The sequence below is a fragment of the Mus caroli genome, unplaced genomic scaffold (assembly GCF_978045245.1).
Source record: "Mus caroli unplaced genomic scaffold, Mus_caroli_1 scaffold_2, whole genome shotgun sequence".
NCBI classification, from domain to species: Eukaryota; Metazoa; Chordata; class Mammalia; order Rodentia; family Muridae; genus Mus; species Mus caroli.
Genome location: NW_028227257.1, coordinates 5786638 through 5811980, shown reverse-complemented (window position 1 = coordinate 5811980; position 25343 = coordinate 5786638). Strand labels below are relative to the sequence as shown.

Sequence of the window (25343 nt, the reverse complement as noted above, 5' to 3'; positions counted from 1 at the left end):
TTTTCTGTCTTTCCCCTTCCAATTCCTGACACCCAGAGATGGTTTGGTATTTTTGAGACTCGCTGCTCTACTCATCCACCAGCCACAAAAAGCATACCCATAAACTTCACATACCATATAGGTACACACATATACACATCACAGTCCATATAGCAGTAACCAGTCCCCAACGTAGCCAATGCCCAGCTGCTGCCTGATAAGCACTCAGTAGGTGGCCACTGACCAGCGAGCCTCAGCTCACCTACTTTGCCTTCCATGCCGCCCCAACTCACTCCATGACCATGGCAACCCAAGACCAACACAACTCATTCTGATGAGCAAAGGAGCCACCTGGCCATGCCCATTTCAAATGTTGCCAGAGGGTGGTACAGAGTTGGAGGTCAAGAAGAATGGGCATCTAGCCCTATCTACATCTATCTCTGTAAACAGAGATCAAACAGGCTTTCCCATGAGACCTACCTGTGGGGTCGCTCTTTTCTGACCACTGGCAATCACTCCGAGCCTCATCCCCTATGTCACACCCATGTCCTTTCTAGGGAGCCTGAGAGCACACGGTACCTACCCTCTCTCTGGTTTGCAGGTCTACTCACACTCCTGACAGAACTGTTGAGCTCCACTCAATACCGTGGTTCAAGCTCCCCAGTAGTTCAGCACAACTTCCTACATAGAAAGCAAACACGTCCCTTTGCAGGGGGCTGGAGGACATGTGACGTGGCTGTACCCACTCCCCTGACCTAGCCTATGTTCATCACTCATTGGGTGCCAGACATACATTCTGCTGGCCCTTGATTTTGAGGGGCCACTTATGAACTATTTCTTGGGCTCTTCACATGAAAATGCCCACCTACACTGCAGTCTGGACTCAAGAGCCAGCCACAAAGCTCCAGAGAAGTTTTCTCTGGCCCCTTGACACAAACAGGCCCCCAGGCTCCAGCCACTGCCTGGCACTGGCTTTCTGTTTTGCCTGCTTGTTTCTCCTTTTTGAGAGTGTCACTCTGAAGTCTCAACTGGACTAGAACTTGGGATTCTCCTGCCTCAGCCTCGAGTATACATACAAGCCTCCACACCTGGCTGTCCTGGCCCTCTGGCCCACATTCTGTCTGACCTCACAGCATCTCCCACAACCTGAAACTATAACACTAGTTCATATTAACCTGCTGCACACTGGTCTCTGTCACTGGACCCACTCAGTGCTGGGTCTACCACGCCAACTATAGTACCTAAGACTTAATGTACTTGTAGTAAAGGTCTGATGAATGGATGATGTCTCCGATGGTTAGTGGATGGAACAAACTGCACCGGGGCCCCCTGGTACCATTCACTAGATTGTATGAACTATTTTGAACAACTTTTTTAACCTCTCTTCACCCCTTGTCAGCTATGCTCAACAACAACATTGGTAAAAAAAAAACCTCTTACAGAACTTGTACATAGTTTTGTTTAACAAAATTTCTGCCAGTCCTAGTGGAGTTGTATCTTATTTATTGTTATTTATTGTATGTTTGTTAAGGCTGCAAAAGCACTGTGGAGCAAGTGTAGAGGTCAGAGGATAATTTGTAGATTGTCTCTCCTTCGGCTCTGTGGAAGTCCTAGACACCAAACTGAGGTCAGCAGGGTTGGCAACAAGAGCCTTTATCCAAGCCATCTTACCAGCCCTGTAAATAATTAAACCGCTAGAAACACTCACAACAGAGCTTCACATCATTAGTCCTAAGGAAATGGCAGCTTGGAGCTGGAGAGCAGAGTTAGCACTTCAGAGCACATACTGTCCCTTCAGAGGAACAGAGCTTAGCTCTCAGCAATTACTCCGGGCAGCTCACAGCTCAAGGGAATCTGATGCCTCTGGCCTCCGTGAGCACTGTTCTCACATGCATATACCTACATACAAGCACAGATATGCAGCTAAAAAGAAACAGATACACAAAAATAAGTGGTGGCTTTACACCACTGCCTGGGTGACTGAGCCGCCCATGCAGAAGCTCAGGCAAAGCCTCCAGAGCCTTCTACTGGTATCTCCTTAGACCCAAACCCGACTGGTCGGGATGTAGATTCTTCTCCTGCAGCCTCCAGCCCTTTTTCCCAGTGTCACCCTGCCATTCTTCTCCACACCCCATTTCCAGCTCTCCCACACTGTCATCAGATCAAGTACAAAGGAGGCCATCTGGAAACTGTCTTACCACACGCTTTCCAGATAGCCTCTTGCCTCCCTCAGCCTGACTCAACTCCAGTGTCACCTCCCTTTCCCTGTAGCAGAGTGAACCACAGTAGTCATGATGCCCCTCCCGTGCTCTTGGATCACTCTGTCACCTGAGCTGAAACGCAGTGATTCTGCACTATCCCCACTGTCTGCCACTTAGTGGGCTAAGGACATCTTGGAGCAAGGGTCTCTTCTGCTTCCCTCCCCAGAACCTCTGAAGGTCTAGACCAGGCATGCTGGAGAAGCCAGTGAAACATCTGTTACAAGCAAGAATGACTATCCAGACGAGGAGGTCAGCTGCATGCCACCTTCTATAGCTTCCCCATTAGGGTTAAGATCAACTGGCATTTTGAATGGCAAAACCACTTTGTAAGCCAAGCCTGGTGGTACAGGCCAATAACTACAGCTACTCCAAAGGCGGAGGCAGGAAGATTGCAAGTTCAAAGCCTAGAGAGCACATTTAAGACTTTTTTGGGTAACTCAGGGAAGCCCTGTTGCAAAACTCAAAAGTAAACAAGATAGTGGGGTGTGACTCAGTGACAGAGCACACACATAGCATGCAGAGGGACCCCTAGGTTCCATCCTTAGTATCAGGAGGGGAGCAATATTATTATTATTATTACTATTTTATTAAGATTTTATTATTTATTTGTATGAGTGTTTTGTCTGCATGTACATATATGTACCATGTGTATGCCTGGTACCTGTGGACCTTAAAAGAGGATGTTGGGTCCCCAGGGGGGCTAGAATTCCAGACTGCTGTGGACCACCATGCAGATGCTGAGTCTTGAACCTATGTCCTCTGTAAAAATAAATATTCTAACTATTGAGCCAGCCTACAGACCTCAACAGCTTTCTTTTTAATTAGATTATCTTGCAAACATTCTGTTTAAAAATTTTATTAGGCCGGGCATCGTGGCGCACGCCTTTAATCCTAGCACTCGGGAGGCAGAGGCAGGTGGATTTCTGAGTTCAAGGCCAGCCTGGTCTACAAAGTGAGTTCCAGGCCAGCCAGGGCTATACAGAGAAACCCTGTCTCGAAAAACCAAAAATAAATAAATAAATAAATAAATAAATAAATAAATAAAAATTTTATTAAAGTTTCTCTGTGAAATGGCTTGACTTTCATTTCATGATGAAGAACACCTCTGAAGACATTTTCTTTCCAATCTCCAGGGCCTCCTGACATTGTCTATCTGCCTCCTAGGAGCCCGAGTGGAAGGAGACTGCATCAGGCTGTACGGGAGCCACTCTGGACTTGCTGCCCTGCTCATCCACCCAGAGGAAAGAATGCATGTCTGCATCCCCAGCAGCCACAGGAGACCAGACGTCAAGTGTGAGTAACTTGTCAAGGGTTGTTCAGCCAAGCAGTGGTCTTCAAACAATATTCTGCTCACTAAACCCAGCAGGAAAGACACCCCAACAGGTGGGTCCAGCTTAGCCACAAGCCACGATTGCACAGCTCCAACACTGACGGTTTCATTTTATGGAGACATCAACAAAACACTTGCCCTGAGCCAAGTTCAGTCCTTCCTCGTGTTGCTAAAGCCTCACCAGCAAACATCCAGGCCCACATGGATGTACATGTGCATGCACGTTTGTGGTCTATGGTGTGTGTGTGTATGGGTGTGGTTTATGGGTGTGCTTATATGAATTATGATGTGTATATGTGTGTGTATATGTGTGTGTATACCTATATGGTGTCTGAAGCTTGTGGGTGTGTTTTGTATGGTTGGTGGTATGTACAGTTTATGGTATGTGTATATGTGTATGTGAGGCTTATGGGTGTGTTTGTATGGTATATGGTTGTATGTGTCTGTGTATACATATACACACACACACACACACACACACATATATATATATATATATATATATATATATATATATGTATACACACATACATATATGGGGTGTGTGAAGTTTATGGGTTTATGGGTATGTTTTGTGTGGTTGGTGATATGTGTGGTTTATGATGTGTGTGTGTGTGTGTGAGTATACATGTGAGGGTTTTGGGTGGGGGTGTGGTTTGCAGCTGCATGGTTTGTAGTATATGATTGGGGTGTATGTGTATTGTATTTCTTTGTGGTTTACAGCTCCTTCTAGGGTACGTACTGGAGGGAGTGGTGGTTGTTCAATCCTGAGTGAAAGACTTCTTCCAGAGCAAAGCACACTATATCTCACCTACACACTGTGGCTCTTCTTTGCAGAGACTGCAAAGTTTATAGGGTATGGGGCCACGTGTGTGTGTGTGTGTGTGTGTGTGTGTGTAGTTTATGGTTGGTCTAGTATACAACATTGGAGCCTACATCTGTGCCACATACCTTCTATCTGAAAAGCCAAAAATTTTTACTATTTGGTCCTTCATGGGTAAATAAATATTGGTCAATTTCTAATTTAAAGGCTGGTCAACTGTCTGAGTTTGGCTCAAGTATTAGACTCCTCAACTAGCTCTTCAATTATTTCACTTGGCAGGGAGAGTTTAGTAAGAAACAGGTGCTAATATTTGGATCAAATTCACATTGTACACAGAAAAACCTCAGCACCTGCATCCGTGGCTCAAGTTAGCCTGCTGCCTGCAATGGGGTCCAGCAGGGTTGCAGTCTCTGCAAAGAAGAGCCACAGTGTGTAGGTGAGATATAGTGTGCTTTGCTCTGGAAGAAGTCTTTCACTCAGGACTGAACAACCACCACTCCCTCCAGCATTCGGATTCAAAGACTCTTATCTATATTCCACGGGCTGAGCTAATACTATTTTCACCAAAGATCCAGACCTCATTTATTGGCACCTTGCTTTCCTCAAAAATAGAAATATGCCCTCTCCCAACTTCCTTCACTGCTACCTCTTGAAAACTAAACATCTGAAAAGAAATGCAGTCTCCTGAGCACTGATATATTTTACACAAGGGTCTTTTGAAGCTAAATGCAGCTTACAATACTCACAGCATATTCAGAATTGAAATCCAGCTTTCCAACTCCTCCTGCAAATGTCTGATCATTTGTGACACTCTCATCTCATTTTTAAAAACCTTTTACTGTGGGAAATTTCAAGTATGGAGAAATGAAAGGCTAGCCCCCAGCTATTAGCTTCTCCAAGCCTCAGCATCCTGCCATGGTACTGCTAGATCCCTCCTCCCAGCGTCTTGTTTACTATTTGTTATGGAGTTTGAAAGCTGATTTCACACACCAAGTCATTTCACTCATGAATGCTTATTGCTGTCAGGGCTCTTCCTTTGAAGAAAAACATGATACCATTATCACTGCTGAAAAAATAAATAGCAATTCTTAATATTACCTAATACCCAATCTCACTTCAATGCTTTTTCTTTTCACAGTGGTTCTGTTCAAGCGAGGATCCAAATATGACCACATACTGTGTGTTCTTGATTGGTCTCTTAGGTCTTTTTATATGTGCCACAGAGCCCTCTCATTTCCCATTCATCCGTCCCTGGTATACATTTAAATACATTTAAATGCTAACTGGATGAACAGATCTTATCAACCGGCAGCCTCTCCACGCTACAAGCAAACCCCAACATTGGAAACCCTCAGGCAGACTCTGAAGTGCCCTGCTCCCCCACTGCGCAACTCCACTTGAAAACTAGAGAAAGAGATGTCCCCTATGGACACTCTCAAGAGAATTCAGATCACTTCAACAAGCCAGTCCTAGAAAATCCCATCTTTTCTGTGCTGCTTTGGCTTGGAGACCCTGAATGATTTGGAAGCAAGGCACCCCCTCATCATGCCTTCATCTTGAGATTAGCCAAACTTAATCAAGAATCTTGAGGTAAATCAGACAAGCCTCAGAATCCATTCCTGCTATCAGTAATGCAACTCTAACAATATTAATTTTTACCTAGGCCGTTCAGGACTTGTCGTTTTTAAAAGGATGACCTGAATCATGCCCACAGGAACCTGACCTACACCAAGAAGCAGCAAGCCCTTTTCAGCAGCTCTCAGCGAGTGGAGTGGGTCATAACCCCTTTGTGGGTCAAACGACCCTTGCCCAAGGTCGCTTGTCAGAAAACCTCCATACCGGATATTTACATGACGATTCACAACAGTAGCAGAAAGCACAGCTATGAAGTAGCAACAAAAATCATTTTATGGATGGAGGCCTTCACAACAGGGGGAACTGTACTAAAGAATCACAGCATTAGGAAGGTTGAGAACCCAGAGGCTTAGATAAACTGCCCAAGGAGAAGACAGATTAGGTATCCCCTAAAGTGCAGGCCCGCCCCAGCTACTGGGTGAAGAGCATTTGTAAGGTCAGTGTGCACAGTAAAACACAGAGAACAGAGTCAGAAGGAACCAACTTGTCTTCTTTAACATCCATGGCACACTCACTAGATGAGACACTGACCGCTCCAATTCTCAGCCTTCTCTGGAAGACAGGCTAATCCCACACACTTCCCAGGGTAGCAGCCAACATTTACTGAGTGTTTACTATGCACAAGGACTCATGTCACCTTCTTTGATGGTTTAATCTTTACAAAATCCCTCATTATGCAGCTCTGGCCAGCCTGGAACTCATTCTGCAGACCAGGCTGGCCTCGAATCCATAAAAGACTTAGGAGGTAGGATGCTATTCTGTTGGTTTTGCAGAGGAAACAACCAATGAGGCTCTAAGCGGTATGGTGACCTGCCCCAGATCCCACTGCAACTGGAGTGATCCAGGACTGCACCTGAGGGCTGACTCAATGGCCAGGCCTCTTCACCACTCACTTTTATTTTCTCTCCAAGTGTCACGCTACATTAATAGAATTGACACACACACACACACACTCAGGGATAAAATGTGCTCAACACCGCAATGGTCTACCAAACATTCTCAGTCAACATCAACTCCTGTCAGGTAGGGAAGGGAAGGGGACAGGAGTAACTCCTACGGCTGGGACTCAGGAAGCCCCAGTTGACTGTGGTGATTTGTGTCATCTGAGGTGATTTGGCCTCAACCACCAGCAAGCCTCCCTGGGTTTGTTTGGTTTTTTTTTTTTTTTTTTTGTAAATTCATAAGCCCAACAAATGGCCCGAGCAAGTAGAGGTAGGCGCTGAAAAACTATATTGGATAGAAAAGCCAAAGCTTCATTTGTCCATTAGCCACAAATTGGAACTTGCACTTCGAAGGTGGCATCTCTCCCAACTAACTGTCTCTTAAAATAATTCCAGAGAAGAAAGAAGTGGAGGCTGAGAAGGGTCAAGTGGAAGAGACCCACTCAAAACATGGAAAGCAGTGGGCTCCATGAAGACATGGAGCTGGCCAGGCCCACAAGTAGGGCGGCACTCCCAAGCCCTAACTAGGAACCCAAGGAGGTTCCTCCCAGGTTGGGACAGGCTTTCCCTCTCACAGCTCCTAGCGCAGCCAGAGGAGACAGTGACAGGAAGACAAAGTTTCCAACAGACCCAAGTCCTAGCCCGGGAGGGAAGGCCACCTGAAGAAGCGGGCTCGAGATAGGCTCGACCTGAGGCTCCTGTCCCGTCTAAGTGCACCCCACAGTCCTCTGGAAGGGACCCAAGGAGGGGCGGGGCGCCCCAACTGTTACTTACAGTCCTCTAAGTCATCCTGCAAGTCCACAAAGTAGAGTGGGATCTCTGAAAAATCAAAAGACACACAAGGAGCTACACGGGGCTGCGCGGGCGGCGAGTCCGGGGCTCGCGCGGAGGTGGGACGAGGGGGGTTCTCGGGGAGGGGAAGGGGAGCCGCCGGAGACCCCGGAGCCTAGACCCACTCACCCGCCATCTTAGGATGTGCCAGAGGGCGGGGCTGGAGGCGGGGAGGCGAGCCCAGAGGCCACGCCCATCCCTCGCGCTCCGCCCACCAGCCTGGCCGCACTCACCCGCCATCTTGGGACGGGTGGAAGGTGGAGCTAGAGGCGTGGTAGCTCCAAGATTACGCCCCACCCCGCCCCGCCCACTCCTTAGAGAAGATGGGGCTGAGGCGGAGCTGGAGGGTGGGGCGACGCTGAGGCTCCGCCCCTTGGTGCTCCGCCCACCCGCCTGTGAGCTGCGAGCCGGCCGCCCCGCCCTCGCGGAGAAGGTGGCTGCCGAAGTGGGCGGGGAGGTCAGGTGACCCAGCTGGCGTCCCAAGATGGCGGCGGCGGTAGCGCCCGGGAGGCCAAGGCGGTGTCCCGGCTGTTGAGGTGACTCCGCGGGACAAGTGACGGGTCGGCCGGACCGGAGGACGGCGGCGGACGCACGGCCGCCCGGAGTGCTCGTCCGGGACTTGGCGGTGAGGCGGCGGCGCCGGGGGATGCTGGTGCTGGGCCGGGCCTCTCCCTCCTCAACTTAGGGCGGCGGCGGGCCCGCACCCCTGGTTCCCGGGCCATGGCGCTGAGGGAACTTAAAGTGTGCCTGCTCGGGGTAAGTTGCGACGGGCCGGGTCCGGAGGGTCGCGGAGGCCGGGTGGGCGGGCCCCGGCCCTCCAGGGCCCCTTGCACCCCTTTACGCTCAGCGCGGGGCGCAGCCCCCCACAGACCCCTTAGGGCGGCGGGACCCAGCAGGCTGTGCCCCACCCAAGGCCCCCAGATGTCAGGGTGGCCCGCGGCGCCCCGGAGCGACGCCCTCTTTCCATCCCACAGTGAAGTAGCCCACAGGTAGTTTCTTTCCAACTTTGCGAGGGACACCTTTAAAGTTAGCCAAGTTTCTGAAAGTTAACCCTCCCCAGCAGGGCTTTGGGTTTTATGCGCACACTTGGCCTCCTTTCCCCAATGTGGGATGGTTTTGAACTTTTGGGACGTCTTTGACACTTCTGCAAGAGTTACTTTCCAATAAAGTCCGCTCTTCTCTAGAACAGGGAGGAGTTCGTTACCAGGAAACCTCCAGGACTTTGAAGGTACAGCTTCCGGTCCTCTCACAGTAGTTTGGCCTTTTCAGAGCCTTCTAATGATCTCCTTCCTGAGTTTCTGTTTTAATGACTGAAAAAAAAAATTGCAATAACTACATGGTTTTTGCCCCTCAGCAGGGTGGGGCTAGGGTTCATCCCGATTACTCCCCAACTTGGGAGCGCATTAGTTTTACTGGTATATGGTAAAAGGCCAGTGAGTCCAGTCACCTTTCACACAGAACAAACAGACATTGAAGAGGCATTTTTTCTTTGGGAGGGAGCAGGAGTTCAGTCTTAGAGACTGAACCTAAACCTTGTACACCCTAGGCAAGTCCCACCGCTGAGTTGTGCGTCCCCAGCTTGCTTACTTCTATTTTTTTAGCAGGATCTCCAGAAGTTGCCCAGGATAGCCTTGAAATCTCAGCCTCAGCAGGCCTTGAACTTGGAACCCTCCTGCCTCTGCCTCATAGATTTGCTAAGATTGCAGTCCTGTAGCACTAGGCCGTCGTCATAGGTCTTTCCAGAGGTCCTACCTAGTGTCACTTAAGAACTGCAAAATTCTTCCCCAGTACTTTCAAGATGGTTTCTCACTAGTTGGCCATGACTGGCACTGTGCTCAGTTCGTAGGCTAAGAAATCTGCCTGCTTCTGTCTCCCAGGTACTGGAATGAAAAGCATGCACTCTGGCCCCGTAATATAATTACTTCACTGACTTATTACAGAAGCCTGTTTGTGTCTTTCCATCTACAGATGGAGACGCTTTTTCTGAAGTCCTCCACTTTATGCTACAAAGTAGTTTTGGGTGTCTACAAGTAGGTTAGTTTTTCCTCAGTGCCCCATCTTACTCTCTTTCAGGATACGGGTGTAGGTAAATCGAGCATTGTGTGGCGGTTTGTGGAAGACAGTTTTGATCCGAATATCAATCCAACCATAGGGTAAGAGAACAAGTTTATTTACTATATACATCAATCCCAGGCTGCGTGGAAAGTCATCACAAGTGTGTGACCGGTGTAACTCCTGTTGTCTTGAACTCGATGAAATTTTGAATTGCTGGGTCTTGACATTTCCAAAATGGTTTGAGAGAATACGGTGAGGTTTACTGAATCCTAGGAGAATATCTTCAGACTTGGGGATAAGAACTTCAACATCGAAAGAGTCAGCTGACACAGGAGTTTACAGACCCAGTTACACCCTGAAAGAGAGCAGATGAAAACACGGTCCGATGCAGGTCTTTGGGGGCTTACCTAGTTTTGGTCCTTGAAAAGAAGTAGAATTGAATCCAAACCCTTTTGAACTGGTGGCAGTTTTAAAGTAATGAATTAACTTAAAAATGGTCTGGTTTGGGGTTGTTTGGTTGATTAGGCTTTGTTTGGGGGGCTTTTTTGTTTGTTTTTTTGGGTGTCTGGTGGGTTTTTTTTGTTTTTTTGGGGGGGGGTTTGTTTGGTTGGTTGGTTGGTTGGTTGGGGTTTTATTGGACTGTTGAAGTTGACTAGAGAGTTCTTGAAGACTTCATTATTTTTGATAAGACGCATGTGTGTCTGAGTGTAAGTCTGTGAGTGTGAATGTGAGTGCCCACCCTCGAAAGCCAGAAGCATGGGGTCCCGCTAGACGTGGTTATGAACTGCCTGCTGTGGGTGCTGGGAACCAGACGGATCCTCCAGAAGAGCGCTGTGGTTTAACTGCTAAGCCATCTTCCCAGCTTCTTACAGATAGAACAAAAATCTTTTTAACTATTTAACTGTCACAGGGTGAGCATGGGGTTAACCCTAATTTTTCTCTTTGAGAGCATGAGCTTTGCAGGATCTACTACTATGTTAAGTTTGTACAACTAAGTAATGACTAGACACTTCCTGACAGTCAACGGGTTTTCTATCTGTAAAGAAAAGTTGTATGTGGTTCATCATCAGGATGTGATATGGCTTTGTGCCACAAAGGGAAACACTTTACAACTGTGGGGGAGACTTTACAAGACTGCTGCTTGAGAGTGTGTTAAAATCTCAGGGTCTCGTATGCATGTGGAGGCCTGGAGATGAGATCCACCACAATGTCTGCAGTGAAGACAGTACCCTTGCAGAAGAATTGGGTGTGTCCATGTGCTTCAAGTATCACCTCCTGCTGCTCAGGGCTTGTTGGCACCTGCACTGCACTGCAAGGTGGAGAGCAGACGAGAAGTGCTGATGAATCAGTGACTAACATATTTCACTCACAGCCTTTCGAAACTTCAACCCACAAGTGCTAAGACACCACCCCCTTTACTATCAGACGAATAGAGAGGAAAACTAAGAGAACCTTCCTTGCCTTGGCTCAGCCAGGCTCCCACTGTGTCAGACTCATATTTTATAGGAAAGACTACAAAGCCCCTCCTCCTCTATCTTTGCTTCCTTGTTTCTGCCTCTAAAGGCTTCCTCCCTTATGAGTGACGGCCCAGTGACCCCGTCCTCTCTGGAGTGCTGAGTTCCCAGCTCTTCATCACTTTCTCTTTCCTACCATTCTGCTTCGCGTCTACCCTGCTGTCATCAAGCAGCATCACAGCCCAGTCCTGCTGCTTAAGCTGGAAGAGAACACACCTCGTTACTCTGTAACCCATTGTCACCACAGTTCTACCCACCATGTCACTAAATCCACCTTCTCTGGCCCTGGGAACCACTGCAAAGCCCGAAAGCCCAGTGAGTATTTTTCAAAACGTTTAGTCGTTTATTGGGTACTGTCTTAGTTAGGGTTTTACTGCTGTGAACAGACACCATGACCAAGGCAAGTCTTATAAAAAACATTTACTTGGGGCTGGCTTACAGGTTCAGAGGTTCAGTCCATTATCATCAAGGTGGGAACGTGGCAGCGTCCAGACAGGCATGCCACAGGCAGAGCTGAGAGTTCTATGTCTTCATACAAAGGCTGCTACTGGAAGACTGACTTCCAGGCAACTGGGGTGAGAGTCTTAAGCCCACACCCACAGTGACACACCTATTCCAACCAGATCACACCTATTCCAACCAGATCGCACCTATTCCAGCAAGGCCACACCTCCAGGTGATGCCACTCCCTGGTCCAAGAATATACAAACCATCACAGGTACCAACCATGTGTCAGGTATTCTGGTAGCTGGTGATTTAAACCTGGTGTGTCAGCAAACTGTAGCCTTGTCTTCTGCCTTCTCTCTTGGTAAATAAACACCTGCCTCAGCTGTTCTCAGGCTGTCCTGACCAAAGGCGGGAGTCCTGTGGCACACAAAGCCTGACATTCTGTCGCTTTTATTTGTTTGTTTTTGCAATATGGTCTTCTCTAGCCCAGGCAGGCCTAAAACTTAATATATAGCCAAGGCTACCTCAGTCCCCTGTGTGCTGGGAGAGCAGACATGAGCCATTATATGTCTACCTGGCACTTTTCAATATACATTTGCAGAATCCTGATTTGGACACACTCTGTTCCTGCCATAATGTAGTTGGATGTAGCTTCCCTGTAGGTTAAGAGCGAGATGTGTTCTATATCTGTTGTGCAGAAGATGACTTCTTAGCATCTCTGATAGCAGCACACGTCAGGCCCTGACCTCTCTGGCCAGGCTTGAGTCCTTCAGGGCCCATGGAAAATGTAAAACACTTAGAAACACTGACGTTTAACTGTTGAAAGATGAGTGGATTGTACTTGGCAGAAAGAAAGTTAAGGAATTATGTATTTGAAGAGAAGTATGCCTGTTGATAGCAGTGAGGGGTGGTAAAGAGTACCCTGAGCAACTAGCCTAGCAGACTGAAGGACCAGACACACAGAGGAGGGGTCAGGGAGGCTAGCAAGGACAGAGGTCAGAGTGAGACCTGTAAGAATGGCCATTGAGACTGTGAGACAGGAATCAGGCATGGATCCTTAAAGATAGGGAAGGCGCTAACATGAGAGGTGCAGACCAGGCATGATGGAGTAAGGTACCTTTGTCTTTGGTTCCTTTCCCACACCCATGGCTGCACTCTTTCACTGGTATCTCTTGGCCTCTTCCACTGCTGAAGTAAACTTTGGACTTCTTCAAATCATGTCCTCCTCTTTGTTCCCAAAGCACCCTTTCACCTGGATCATGTAACCCAAAGTCGGCTTCTCCAGGACTTTTCCTTGGCCACTGGCCCATGTCTCCAACTCATAACTTGACTAGCTCTCTAGAGAAGTAGGTGTCTATCTCTCCTCTACCCCTAAGTCCCTCACTCCTAAATGTATGTTCTCTAATGACCCAGATGAGTTATTCAGTAGGGAGGAGCCTTCGTTGCAAAGAACATTCCTGTCTGGACTGGAGTGGGGACCTCAATAGGGGACCTCAGTGAACACTGGCTAGACTTTCCAGGTCAGTGACTAGGGTTCCATTGGAGTTGTCTGGTTCATGCCTGCTTTGTGAGGTTTGATGTGGCATAGGAATGGTTTGATAAAGGTCAGCAGTAGCTGGCCAGTCAAACCACAAGCTATGATTCCATCCTCAGGGAACATGTGTGGAGGACGAGGCCTTCATTAGAATCACCGCTGTGATGAACTATGGTAGTCCTTAGGAACTCATTGTGTCTCTTGGGTGTGTTGGAATAGTGAGAGCCAGTCACTGTGGACGTGTGAGTAAATCCCATACCGTTAACACTAAATTCTCTGCTAAGAGCCAGCCTGGAATAGCTTCTCCTCACCAGGTAGCCTGTGCCCTCAGGTAGCCCACAGACACCTTGTGACCATGCTTGTGAACAACCCTTGAAAGACTTGGACCTCTGTTCCTCTTTGCCTGGGTGTGGAGCAGGACTGGCATGTCTTCAGATACTGCAGTTCAGCCTCCTCCTCTCAGTCAGTACCAAGGCATCCGTTCTCATCCAAAACCCCAAGCTGTCACCTGACATGGAGGCCTTCAAAGTGAACCACAGACACTGGAGTACCTCTAAACTGCAGTTCTGCCACCTGCTAGGTAAATCCACAACCTGCTTCTTCACCCAAGCAAGGGCTACAACAGGCCCACCTCCTTGTTGTTTGGAGGGTTGGAGATAATGCAGATAAAGTGGTTAGCAGAGGGCTGTAGTTGTCAGCTCAATAGATAATAGCATTATTCTTATTCGCTATTTTAATTCTTTTTCTGTATGCTTCTAAGAGCTTTATTTCCAGTATGCTTGGGTATCCCCTCCTAGGAAAGTTGAAGGCAGGAGGATGAGAAGTTGCAGGCCAGCCTGGACTACATAACAAGATCCTCTTTTAAAGAGAAGGGGAGGTTTACAGGAAAGAATGGTGTCATAGGGCTTTTAAGTTAATCTAACAGCAGTGTCTACTCTGACCCATTTCTTAGAGGCAACCTCTGTTGCCATGGCGTACAGCTATTTTCTGATGTTTCCTCCAGATCTCCTCACAACCATACATACACTGTGCCCCCTCCTCCCACTACCACCACCAATTTTAGGCATTATCTACTGATTGACTCTTTAAAGTGTAGGGCCTAGCTGTCCTCCCACCTCCTGTGCATCTCTCTTTCCTCCATTTTGCTGTTACAGGACTGTCATTGAGCTGCAGGCAACATGGCAACATGTTTAAATGCATGCCCTCATACTAAGCTGGCTGGGTATTTCCTAGCTCTCCTGTACTTAGTTGCTGTGGGCTTGGTTAAGTCACTTAATCTCTTTATGCCTACATTTGCATTTTAGGAGTGCTCTGATTTCTTATGCAGGTGGTTGTGAAAATTGGGTTAAAGCACATAAATGTAGTGTAAGTGTCAGGCTTTGTTCCAGTCTTGGGCTGCTTGCCCGCCCTTCTTACTACCTTGGGTGTTGTCATCTGGGTATTAGCCATTACGGGACTGTGTCTTGCAGTTGTCTCCCACTCTGTGACAAGCCTTTGTACTCTGAATGGTCTTGTATGGAATGAGGTTCTCACTTTGTACCCTGAATGGTCTTGTATGGAATGAGGCTCTTACTTTGAATCTGCTGGCTCCGCCCTTCCTACTCCAGGTGGCTAGAGAATCTTTTTCCAGTCTGTCTTTAACTTTCAGGTATATTCAGTGCTGGCTACATGCTTCTGATATGCTTTGTCTTAAAGCTCGCTCTTTCTCCCTTTCTTCCCCTCCCCTCCCCTCCCCTCCCCTCCCCTCCCCTCCCCTCCTCTCTGAGGTTTACTCGTCTTACTGCATGCATTACTCACATGTACCTTTCTATTACTGAGTAATATTCCATTGCATGAGATTCCAAAATGTAGTCATTGACTTTAGTTTATAATATTTTTTTTTTGCTGTTATGAATAAAGGATATCTATTTGAACATAAATTTACTTTCAGGTATATATCTAGAGTTATCTAGAGGTGCCATTTCTGGATTATGTACTAAATATTTATTTAATTTTCATAAGCTGTCAGTTTTTCAAAATATTCATACCAGCTAGGCGTGGTGATACATACTTTTAATCCTAGCACTTGGGACGTCAAAGGCAGGAGAATCTGTGAATTCAAAGCCAGCCAGGGCTAAATAGCAAGATCCTGTCTCAAAACAAAACAGAAGAATACTCATAGTGTTATATATTCCATGCAGGACAGTGTGTAAGTTAGGGTGATTCCACACCCTTCCCAAACCTGTCAGTCTGCTTTGAAGCCAGCCACCGTGCCTCCCCACTACCTATGGTGTTCTCACCTTCCCTACACTTATCCCTGTCTATTCAAATATTTGCCTAGTTCCAAGTGTGCTGTTCATTCAGCCAACAGCTTTTTAATCTTACCAGTGTCTTTTTTTTTTTTTTTTTTTTTTTTTTTTTTATGTAAGTACACTGTAGCTATCCTCAGATACTCCAGAAGAGGCCATCAGATTTCGTTATGGATGGTTGTGAGCCACCATGTGGTTGCTGGAATTTGAACTCGGGACCTTCGGAAGAGCAGTCGGTGCTCTTAAGCACTGAGCCATCTCGCCAGCCCATCAGTGTCTTTTGAAGAACAATTTTTCCGTTCTATTTGTAACATTGACTTGTGTCCCTTACATCCCAGATGAGAAGGATTTTCTCCTGCTCTAGATTCTGTTTTTTAGTTTGGGTTTTGTTTCTATGTTTTGAGACATTCTCACTAGGTACCCTGGCTGGCCTAGAATTCATAGAGATATGCTGCCTCTGCCTCCCAAGTCCTGGGATTAAAATGTGTTGTTCTTGTTCTAGAACTTGTCCTATAGCTTCATTCTAAGATTGGCCTAAGGGCTGTTTCTCCTAGTGTGTCTGCTGTGTAAGGTGATGCTTTTCCTATGGTCACTCGAGGCATTCGTTAGTGTGGAGCTCAGTGGCGGTTCTAGTATCAGGAATGGGCTGCTATGTAGGGAAGTTCTCACTTTGGAAATCCGGCAGTCATCTAGTTGTAATACTTTTCAAGTTTGTTTTGTGCTTGTAGACTCTGTATCTGTGTCTACATTTTTAGGGACATAGTGCCCAATTCTTCGAGCATCTACTAAAAATCTGCCAATCTTCTGACTAGTTTGGGGGAAATTGATAGCCTAACAGTGCTCTGATCCATGAACATGATAGACTCCTCTGTTCTTTAGGTCTCGAGAGTGTGTGTTTGTTCTCTCTCTCTCTCTCTCTCTCTCTCTCTCTCTCTCTCTCTCTCTTTTCCCCCCACCCCCACCTTAAATTCACCATGTAGTCAAAGTTGATCTTGACTTTCTAGTCCTGTTGTCTCTTTCACTTGATTCTTTCTGACAGTGCTTTTAGTTGTCACTGTTCAGGCCTTGTATATTTTAATCTCAAAATACTACATTTTTTTTGTTTGTTTTTGTTTTGTATGCTTTTAGGTTCTTTGTTGTTTGGTGGCTTTTCTTCTTGGTAGCAGGCTATTTGGGAATAGGGTCTCGATGTGTAGCCCAGGCTGTCCTAAAACTCCAAATCCTCCAGCTTCAGTGTGGTACTATAAATGACCTTTCTTAGTTTTGGTTGCATGCTAATAATATGCAGACACACATAGCTGTGATGTTGCTGAGGTTGACTGAGCTAAGACAACACTTAAGAATTCCTTGGGCTTTTCTTGGGTGCACAGTCAATCACTGTAAGACATTTTGCTTCTTCTTCCTTTCTGGCTTGTACACATTTGGTTTCTTCTGCTGCTTTATCACCCCGAGTAGAGCGGTGGAATGAGGTGAGGGCGAGGGTCCACTGGTGAGGTGTGCAGAGCTAGCACCTTTGTGGTCCTGACTTTTTTGGCAAAGGGTCTCATCTGGCCTTTTTACACTTAAACTAAGTGGTTGCTCCTGCAGTCTGGCTAAGGATGCCCGTTCTACCCTAAGTTAAAAGAAATTGATTTTAATTTTATTAGGATATGCATATGTGTATCTTCCTTTTGGCCTAGAACATGCTCAATCCTTGAAGGTTGTGTGTTTACTACACCGTGAGGTGTTAGATGTATGAATGCTAACAAAAACATGTGCTTAATAGGGTCATTTGTATGACCCTTTTTTTCTGTTGCCCACACTAAAAGGAATATTTCAGCAACTCTGTATGAGGCCCTGTCTGTTGCTCTTAACTTGTTAATCTTTATTTTTGCCTAGATAGTGCATGTCAGTGTATGTAGCATGTTTTCTTGGTGCCTCCCTCCCCCATTAGAATACTTGTTCTTTTTCTGGATCTGCTTTGGTATAATTTAGGCTCCCTGTGTTCTCTTTGCATATCTTAAACTTAACCTGTTGATAGCCATGTATTTCAAGCAGGTTTCTTACAAATTTCATCCAAGTATTTTGCTTTTACATGCACTCTAACAACGAACTTGGCTTCATGGAGAATAGGGTGTTCATGGAGAGCCCCCTTTACTTGAGTGTTTAGATCTGTGCTGCCTAATAGAGTTGCTACTAGCCACATATAAAATTAGGGTCTTCAGTCATGCTGGCTACATTGCAGTCCTTATCAGGAACGCTCTAGTTTAGACCCTTTCTGTGTATAGTAGCTGTCAGTGTGCTTTGGTGTAAATCTGCCATCTTGCTGCCTTTTCCCATGTCCACAATTCCATTTTATTTCCACTGCCATCTTATCTGACTACCTCCTTTATGATGATGAAGATGAAAATGGTCGTTGCCTAGGGTTACAGTCTCTGATTCACAGTTTGTGTTCAGACAATAGCATGGCTTCGTGTGCTTTGTGGATGCCTATAAGCACCTTCTATGGCTTTTGTGCTTTGTTTTCATGGATGCTGCTGTGAGTTTGCTGTGCAGTAGTGGTCTTTTATAGGTGCCATTAGTCTTTTCTGTTCTCCATCCTTGTGCCCATATTAAACCCCTCACTTTTTTTTTAATCTTTGTAATAAGTTGCAATGTCCAGCTGTCTGACTGTTCTGTAATTCAAGACTGTCTTGGCTGCTTTATGTTACATTTCCTTATAAATGTTAGCAATCATATTGTCTGCTTTTGCACACACCAATCTGCTGACCCTCACTGTGGTTTTGACTGGCCTTCCGTTGAATTTACAGAGCCATTTAGAGAATGGCATGGTAGTCCTGAATCCTAGTTTATGACTGTAGATTTCCCTCCGTCCAGAGTGTCTGTATTCTTCGCTTTCTCTTCTCTCGTGTATTTGCACATCTGTCTCAGAGTTATTCCAAGGGGCTTGATGTTTTTAATGCACTAGTTTGCTTTGAGAATGGTAAGTGGTTCAAGGTTTACTGTTGTTGTTTGTTGTCGTAGGGTTTGGTGTGTAACCTTGAACTTGGAAACATCTTACCTTAGCCTTGAGAGTACTGTGAGAAAGGTATGTGACACCACATGGAGCTAGCTAGCTACAGCTTGGTTTTCTGAGCTTTTCTCCAATGACCTTCCTGAATTTGCTTATGAATTCACTTACATATGTGCAGTGTTTCTGTGGTTTTTTTCTATGCAGTTTTCTGTCATCTGGAATGGGCTTTGTTATGCCTTTGACTTTGCGTCTCTATTTTTGTTAGCTCCAGAGGATTTCCTTAACAACGTTGATAAGGAGGAGTGAGGCCTGGGTGCTCTGACACTGCTGTAGTCATGCTTTCACTGTTGCACCTGGAGATGTGTTCACTAGAGGACTGTCTGTATGTACGTATGTATGTGTGTATTGCATGCAGCCCTTACCAAATTGTTCAAAAAAGATGTCCTTTTCCTTGTCTGATAGTGTTGACTTGGTGCGCATGTTTTTCTGTCTGTACTGGGCCATGTGATATCATTGTTGGATTTTTGTACCCTCCATCCACACAGATCGTAACCTGTGATTGTTATATGTCACTGATGGCTTAGTTTCCTTGTTGCTGTTCTCAACCTGTGGGTCACAACTCTTGGCAGACTTCTGTCTCCAAAAATACTTACATTACAACTCATAACAGTAGCAAGATTACAGTTATGAAGTAGCAGTGAAATCATATTATGGTTGGGGTCACCACAGCATGAGGAGCTGTACTAATGGGACACGGCATTAGGAAGGTCGAGGGGCATGGCTGCCAGAATTCCTGATAGGAAGCATCTTCAGTGGAAGACGCTTTAGCTAACAGTTTAAGGTGACACAATCCGTGGTGACAGAGGACATCTGGCCACATTGCACCTGCAGTCAGGGAGTAGAGAGCTGGTGGTCAATTGCTCTTTCCCCGTTATTTAGTCTGGGCACCCTTTGTAGTCTTCCATCCTCCATTAACCCAGTAACTTCTCGTAGACATGCAGGGTTGTCTCCTAGGTGTTCTAGATCCTGTCAAATTGAGAACATTAACCATCACAAGGCCACCCCTTAGCAGCCTGATACCCAAGCATAGTGCTCTTACGTTATAACCTTCTATCCTTGTTTCCATAGACTTAACCATCTTACATGCAAAATGCATCCAGTCCAACTTCTGAAGTTCTCGTAATCAACAGCACCAACACTGTTTAAAAGTCTGAGTCTCTTCTTAAATTCAAGGCAATCTCTTAATTGTGAACTCCTAAAAACTAAAACCATGATACGTAATTGCAGTATCCAGTGGCATAAAGTAAATAGTTACAATTCAAAACAGCAGGGAATGGGAACATGGCAAGCATGGACTGGGTTAAAGCAAGACCAGATTCAGCATTACAAACTCCAGATCCTGCAGCTCAGCATCTGGCTTCTGAGACCCATGATGAGAATGATCTTGGCGCCAAAGGACTTGGTTAGCGCCACTCCTCTTGATTCTCTGCCTGTAGCACATCTAACTTCTATTTGGCCAGCTCCACACTGTCACCTGCACCTTTCCTTGTAGACAGTCCATGGTCCTGTAATTACTAATATCTTAGGATCCATTGCAGCTTAAGCCTCACCTTCACAACTTCATGAAGTGTCCACTTAGTCTTCCTTGTAGGAACTCTGACCCTGCCACACAGCTGGCCTCAGTGACTTCTGGAACCTCTTGATACAGGACTCTGTGATCACCCTTAGTCTTTCATCCCTATAAAATGTGGACATCACTGCCAGAGTCTGCTGTGAGCCTCAGGTGTGATCTTGCTTCCTCAAGCTACAGTTGCTTCAGTCTCTTGTGTGCTGACCCCTCGGGACACATCCCAATTTTCCAGCAGGAAATCCCTTCAGACATCCTTCCTCTGGGCTGTGTGTGTGTGTGTGTGTGTGTGTGTGTCTGTCTGTCTGTCTGTCTGTCTGTCTATGTGGTGTGTGTCTGCCTATGTGTGCTATATTGTGTGTGCGTCTGTGTCCCAGGCTGTCCATACACTCCTTTCCCCGCTGAACTTTGCATTTTTCATGTCTCTACTCTATCTTACTGTAAAAGATCTGAAGAAGAGCAGCAAGAACTATCAGGCCACATCCTGAATGTTCTCTTGTCTTGAAATTACTCCATTCAACCTCAGTAAGGTTCTCAGGACTCAGGAAGAAAATAGCCAGAATATCATTTTAATGGCCTGTAGCCCAGTTCCTAGTTTCCCTCTGCAACTTCATGAGCTAGTTTTTCATTCACATGTCTCTCTCTGCATTCTAGTCTTCTAGACACACAGCAGGCAGTGCTTATAGTCTCTATAGTGTACTCCTCCACATTCCTCCTGCAGATTTGCAGAGCTTGCAAATCACCTGGTCAACTTTATCATAACAACAAAGCTAATTCTCAATACCTGTATTTATTTATTTATTTATCCCTGTTACAAAATACCTAACAGGAAACAACTTAAGGGAGGCAGCAGCCAGTTGCATCTGCAGAGCAGCAGTACTGTACTTCTTGTGTTTGTCCAGGACCCAGCCATGGGCAGTGCTACCCACATTAGGGTGGGTCATGAGCCTCAGTTAACCCAGTGTGGAAACTCCTCCCAGATGCCACCCACAGGCGTGTCTCCTCAGTGATTCTAGATCCCTTCACAGTGATGGCATCAGGCATGACAGTTGGCTTTAGTTACTGTTACTTGTTAGGATTTGCGTGGATATAACTGAGACTGTGATGTCATTTCCTTTTTGAACATGTGTCAGATTTGTATCAAAGTTATGGTTCTTCGGAAACACTGCTTGAATGAAACACTCCTTTTTATTCTTTAAATGATTAGTAAAATTTGTCAGTGTTTCCATCTGGGCTTCCAGCACTCCTTGTGTATTAGAGTTAATTAAGGAGTGAATTCCATTCATGGGTGTAAGATTGTTCATATGCAAATTGTCTGTTACTTCTGGCTCTGGTTTTGATAGATTGCATTCTTTAACAGCTTTACCTCTTCTGTGGACTTCTCCCATCTTGCTAGTTTATCAGCATAAGGCTGCCAGGCTTCCACTGACTCCAGCTTGCATTTTGGATGGTTCTTGCCTTTGGTCAACTGTAGCATATCTGCTGTCTTCGCCTTTGTCTTGATCAGTGTATGAAAGCTCCTACTCTTGATGTCAGTGTTTTCATCACTGACTTTCCTCTTTTGTTGCACATTGTGCTGCTCACTGATCTTTGTCACCTTCACACAGGCTAGTGTCATCTGAGAGGAGAGAACCCTGGTTGAAAATATGCTTCATAAGATTGGGCTACAGGCAAGCCTGTAGAGTATTTTCTTAATTAGTGATTGATGTGGGAGGACCCTTTGTATCATGGGTGGAGTCATTCCTGGGTTCTGTAAAAAAGCAGGTAGACAGAGGGCCCTGCACTTCCCTTGGGCAGCACGGGGGGGGGGGGGGGTAGAGGGGGGAGACAACACTTGTGCCAGCCTCCCCCTCCCCATGAATACCAGAGAGCTGGCCCTTCCGACGGGGTGTGTGTGTGTGATGGGAGCATCATGAGACTAGGAGAGCTGGCCCTGCCATTCACCTGCTACAGCACTTGGGAGCGTGGTCCCCACACTGACTGGGCAGCACAGTAGAGCTCACTCTGGTGCTGTGACTGTGGATGACCAAGGGAATGAGAACAAGAGAGCAGACCTTGCCCCTTGCCTACTGCAGCAATGGATGAGCTAGCCAAGGGCATTCATTATTAAGAAAGCTCACCTTGTGGCCAGGCCCAGATCCAAGGCTTTAAATTGGCCCACCCCAAAAATCTACCTCATCTATAAACTGCTGAAGTGCATGAAAGGGCTGGTCCTGCAGATCCAAAGCTACAGGATCTCCATAGCACAGGACAACAACATGCACCTGGTGAGTATCTAGCACTGATAAGAGTAGCAGAAGCCAGGGGCCTGGAACCAGACCAATGACTCACTGCAATGCACATCTGTAAGTAAAGAAGTGTGGACAAAAAGACTACTGTGGAACAGTGTGACTCACTACAGCCTCCATGTCGAGATGTTTTCCATGTTTTGTTTTGTATAGTCTTGTTATTTTTATTTTCTTTGAGGGCAGGGACATTGCAAGGGCTGAAAGGGACAGGGAGATGGAGTAGGATTGGGGTGCATGATGTGAAACTTACAGAGAATCAATAAAAAGTTACTTAAAAAGAAAAAAGAAAGCAGTTTGAACAAGCGAGTAAGCAGCCCCTTCCATGACTTGTGCATTAGCTCCCGGCTCCTGGATCCTGCCCTGTGTCTCTCTTCAGTGATGGACTAAGCCAGGTAAACTTTGCCTCTGCAACCTGCTTTTGGTCATGGTGTTTCACAACAACAGTAGAAACCTTAAGATTACACAACTTTAAAAGTGTGTGTCTCTAAGTTAAACCTTAACTAAAATAAACATTTATGTTTATTATTTTTATTTATGTGTATGTGTGGGTATATGTGTGTGACTGCAGATGCTCCAGAGACTAGGGGTGTCAGGCCCCCTCTATGACTCATGGCTGTGAGTTGCATGTCATGGGTACTTGGAACTGAACTCAGGTCCTCTGGAAGAGCACTGAGCCATCTCTCCAGCTCAGCAAATTTGTATATTTTGTTACCTTATTAACATTGAGTTCTAAGTGTTTTCTGATTTATTGGCTTTATCTTTGATCCAAGTGTCATGTAAATATGTGCTTCTCAATCTCAGACACAGGAATAACTTAGTTAATTTTTTCTTGGATTACTGACAAAGTTGTTGTAAAATGAGAAAATATATTCTATATTTCATTCTTTGGATCCAGTGTGATGTGCTGTCTTCCTGCATGCTGTGGTCTCTGCTGTGTCCTGGGTGTGTGCAAACCTCCCCTGCTCCTGGTCCTCCCGGCTGGGGTGGGTGTGGCCGACCCCGGAGTTAGGTGCTCTGTCTGCTTTCCCTTCCCTTTCCTGTTTGCTGTTACTCCGCGGCATTGGTGCAGAGAAGTGGGTAAGATCTGTGATCCCTGTGAATTAGTCAAGCCTTCCTCATCCTGTGAGTTTCTATCCTCCCCACCTAACAGCACTTGAGTCTTTCTGTCCACGGCCATGCTCCTCTCTCTGACCTTCCGCAGGTTCTCTGCACTGTGTCATAGGGTTGCTTGGTTTGTTTTCCAGCTCATGGAAATGCACTGTCATTTGTAGAAGTTGTACTAGTATTCAGGGTGATGGTGCAGTGAACCTTGAATGTACAAATTCTTAAACTGGAAAATAAGTTTATTTTAATTGTACTTAACATTTATTTCTGTAGGTCCCAACAGTTTTGTTAAAATGGCTGTTTCACTCTATAGTGGTCCCACACCCTGCCCCAGTATCATGACAAGACAGCCAGCTCTTTGGTGTGGGAGTGGGTGGGTGAAGTGCAGTGGGGAGGCACCGGGGATGTCGTGGGGAATACATGGTGGGGTGCAGTGGTAAAGGTATTGCTGCCTGGTGAGAGACTGACCCTTCACTATAGGAAAAGCCACCTGGGTTATTATCCTGCTCCCACGTGCTCAGCACAGACCAGCACCCCACTCCAGTCACTGCCCTGTGAAGGGTCACCTCCTTAGTTTACCTCATGGAAACTTTATTCAGAACAGGAAGAAAAGAAAGAACTTCATTCCTTCTTGAAAATGAATTTTTCTTGTGCTCATTGAACTTTATTCTATAGACCCGCTAGGGTGATGTAGGACTACTGTGCATGGATTTCCTCAGTGACTATCTGCTACAGTCTGGATTACATCTTCACTCCCTTCAGTCCTCCCAGGACATGGTTCATTTACAACTTAGCTCCGAAGCTAGGTATGGAACCCTATTCTAGGCAAGTGTTACACACTAGGCTGTATCTTCTATCCTCACAGTCTGGCATTTTTTATTTTGAGACAGAGTTTCACAAGCTGCCCAAGCTGCCTTCAACTTACTCTAGCTCGGGTTGGCTTTTCACTTGTGATTTTCCTAACTGTGGTTATCTGCAGTCCTGTGCAGGTTGACTGTATTAGTTACTGTTCTGTTGCTATGAAAAGACATTATCAGCCTTTCTAATAAAAGAAAACATTTAATTGGGGCTCTTCTTACAGTTTCAGAGATTTATTCTATTATCATTATAGTGGGGGATGGACAGACATGGTTCTTGAGCAGTAGCTAAGAGCTTTATATCTTTATCCAGAGGCATCAGGCAGAGAGAAAGACACTTGGCCTGATGTGGGTTTTTGAAACCTTCCAGCCCACCCTAGTGACACACTTCCTCAACCCAGGCCATAATAAAAAGGGTTAGCCCTTTCCACACAGATCTACTGACTGTGGACCAAGCATTCAAACTCGTGAGCCCATGGGGTCCATCCTCATACTGTAGCCAAGGCCAGCCTAGAACTGTGTGTGTGTGTGTGTGTGTGTGTGTGTGTGTGTGTGTGTGTGTGTGTGTGTGTGTGTGTGTCTTGCCCATATTAGTGTCAAATTCATGGTAAGTCTTTGCAGAGCCTCATCCTCAAGTGACTGTACACATGAGCCACCAGCCCTGTCTTTACTTACATTCATTACACCTTTTGGATTGTGGTTACAGCTCAGTAGTAAAATATTTAAGAACTCCCAAGTCCCGCACATGCGCGCGCGCGCGCGCACACACACACACACACACACACACACACACACACACGAGTCTGAGAGTTGTATTTCTTTACATCTGTCCCCTTT

General features: G+C 46.2%; 2 protein-coding genes across 12 annotated transcripts in view; one reads left to right on the top strand and one right to left on the bottom strand.

Annotated features, from left to right (window-relative positions):
- Positions 1–7965, bottom strand: part of LOC110290525 (putative serine/threonine-protein phosphatase 4 regulatory subunit 1-like) — a 76479-nt gene extending 68514 nt beyond the window's left edge. For 5 of the 10 annotated variants that reach the window (XR_015045633.1, XR_015045637.1, XR_015045639.1 and 2 more), the window contains exon 1: positions 7744–7789. Coding sequence is in view for 1 of the 10 variants with exons in the window: in XM_029474535.1 (XP_029330395.1) it covers positions 7744–7788; positions 7930–7936 (52 nt within the window). In the remaining 9 variants the exon portion in view is untranslated. Of the gene's footprint in view, positions 1–7743; positions 7790–7929 lie in introns of those variants that run through there. The other 5 variants (XR_015045630.1, XR_015045632.1, XM_029474535.1 and 2 more) reach the window with 3 other exon arrangements.
- A 170-nt stretch (positions 7966–8135) lies between these two features.
- The window catches only part of Rab22a (RAB22A, member RAS oncogene family), a 42855-nt gene continuing 25647 nt past the window's right edge, over positions 8136–25343 (top strand). For both annotated transcript variants that reach the window (XR_002377447.3, XM_021157082.3), the window contains exons 1-2: positions 8136–8556; positions 9874–9953. Coding sequence is in view for 1 of the 2 variants with exons in the window: in XM_021157082.3 (XP_021012741.1) it covers positions 8521–8556; positions 9874–9953 (116 nt within the window). In the remaining variant the exon portion in view is untranslated. The remainder of the gene's footprint in view (positions 8557–9873; positions 9954–25343) is intronic.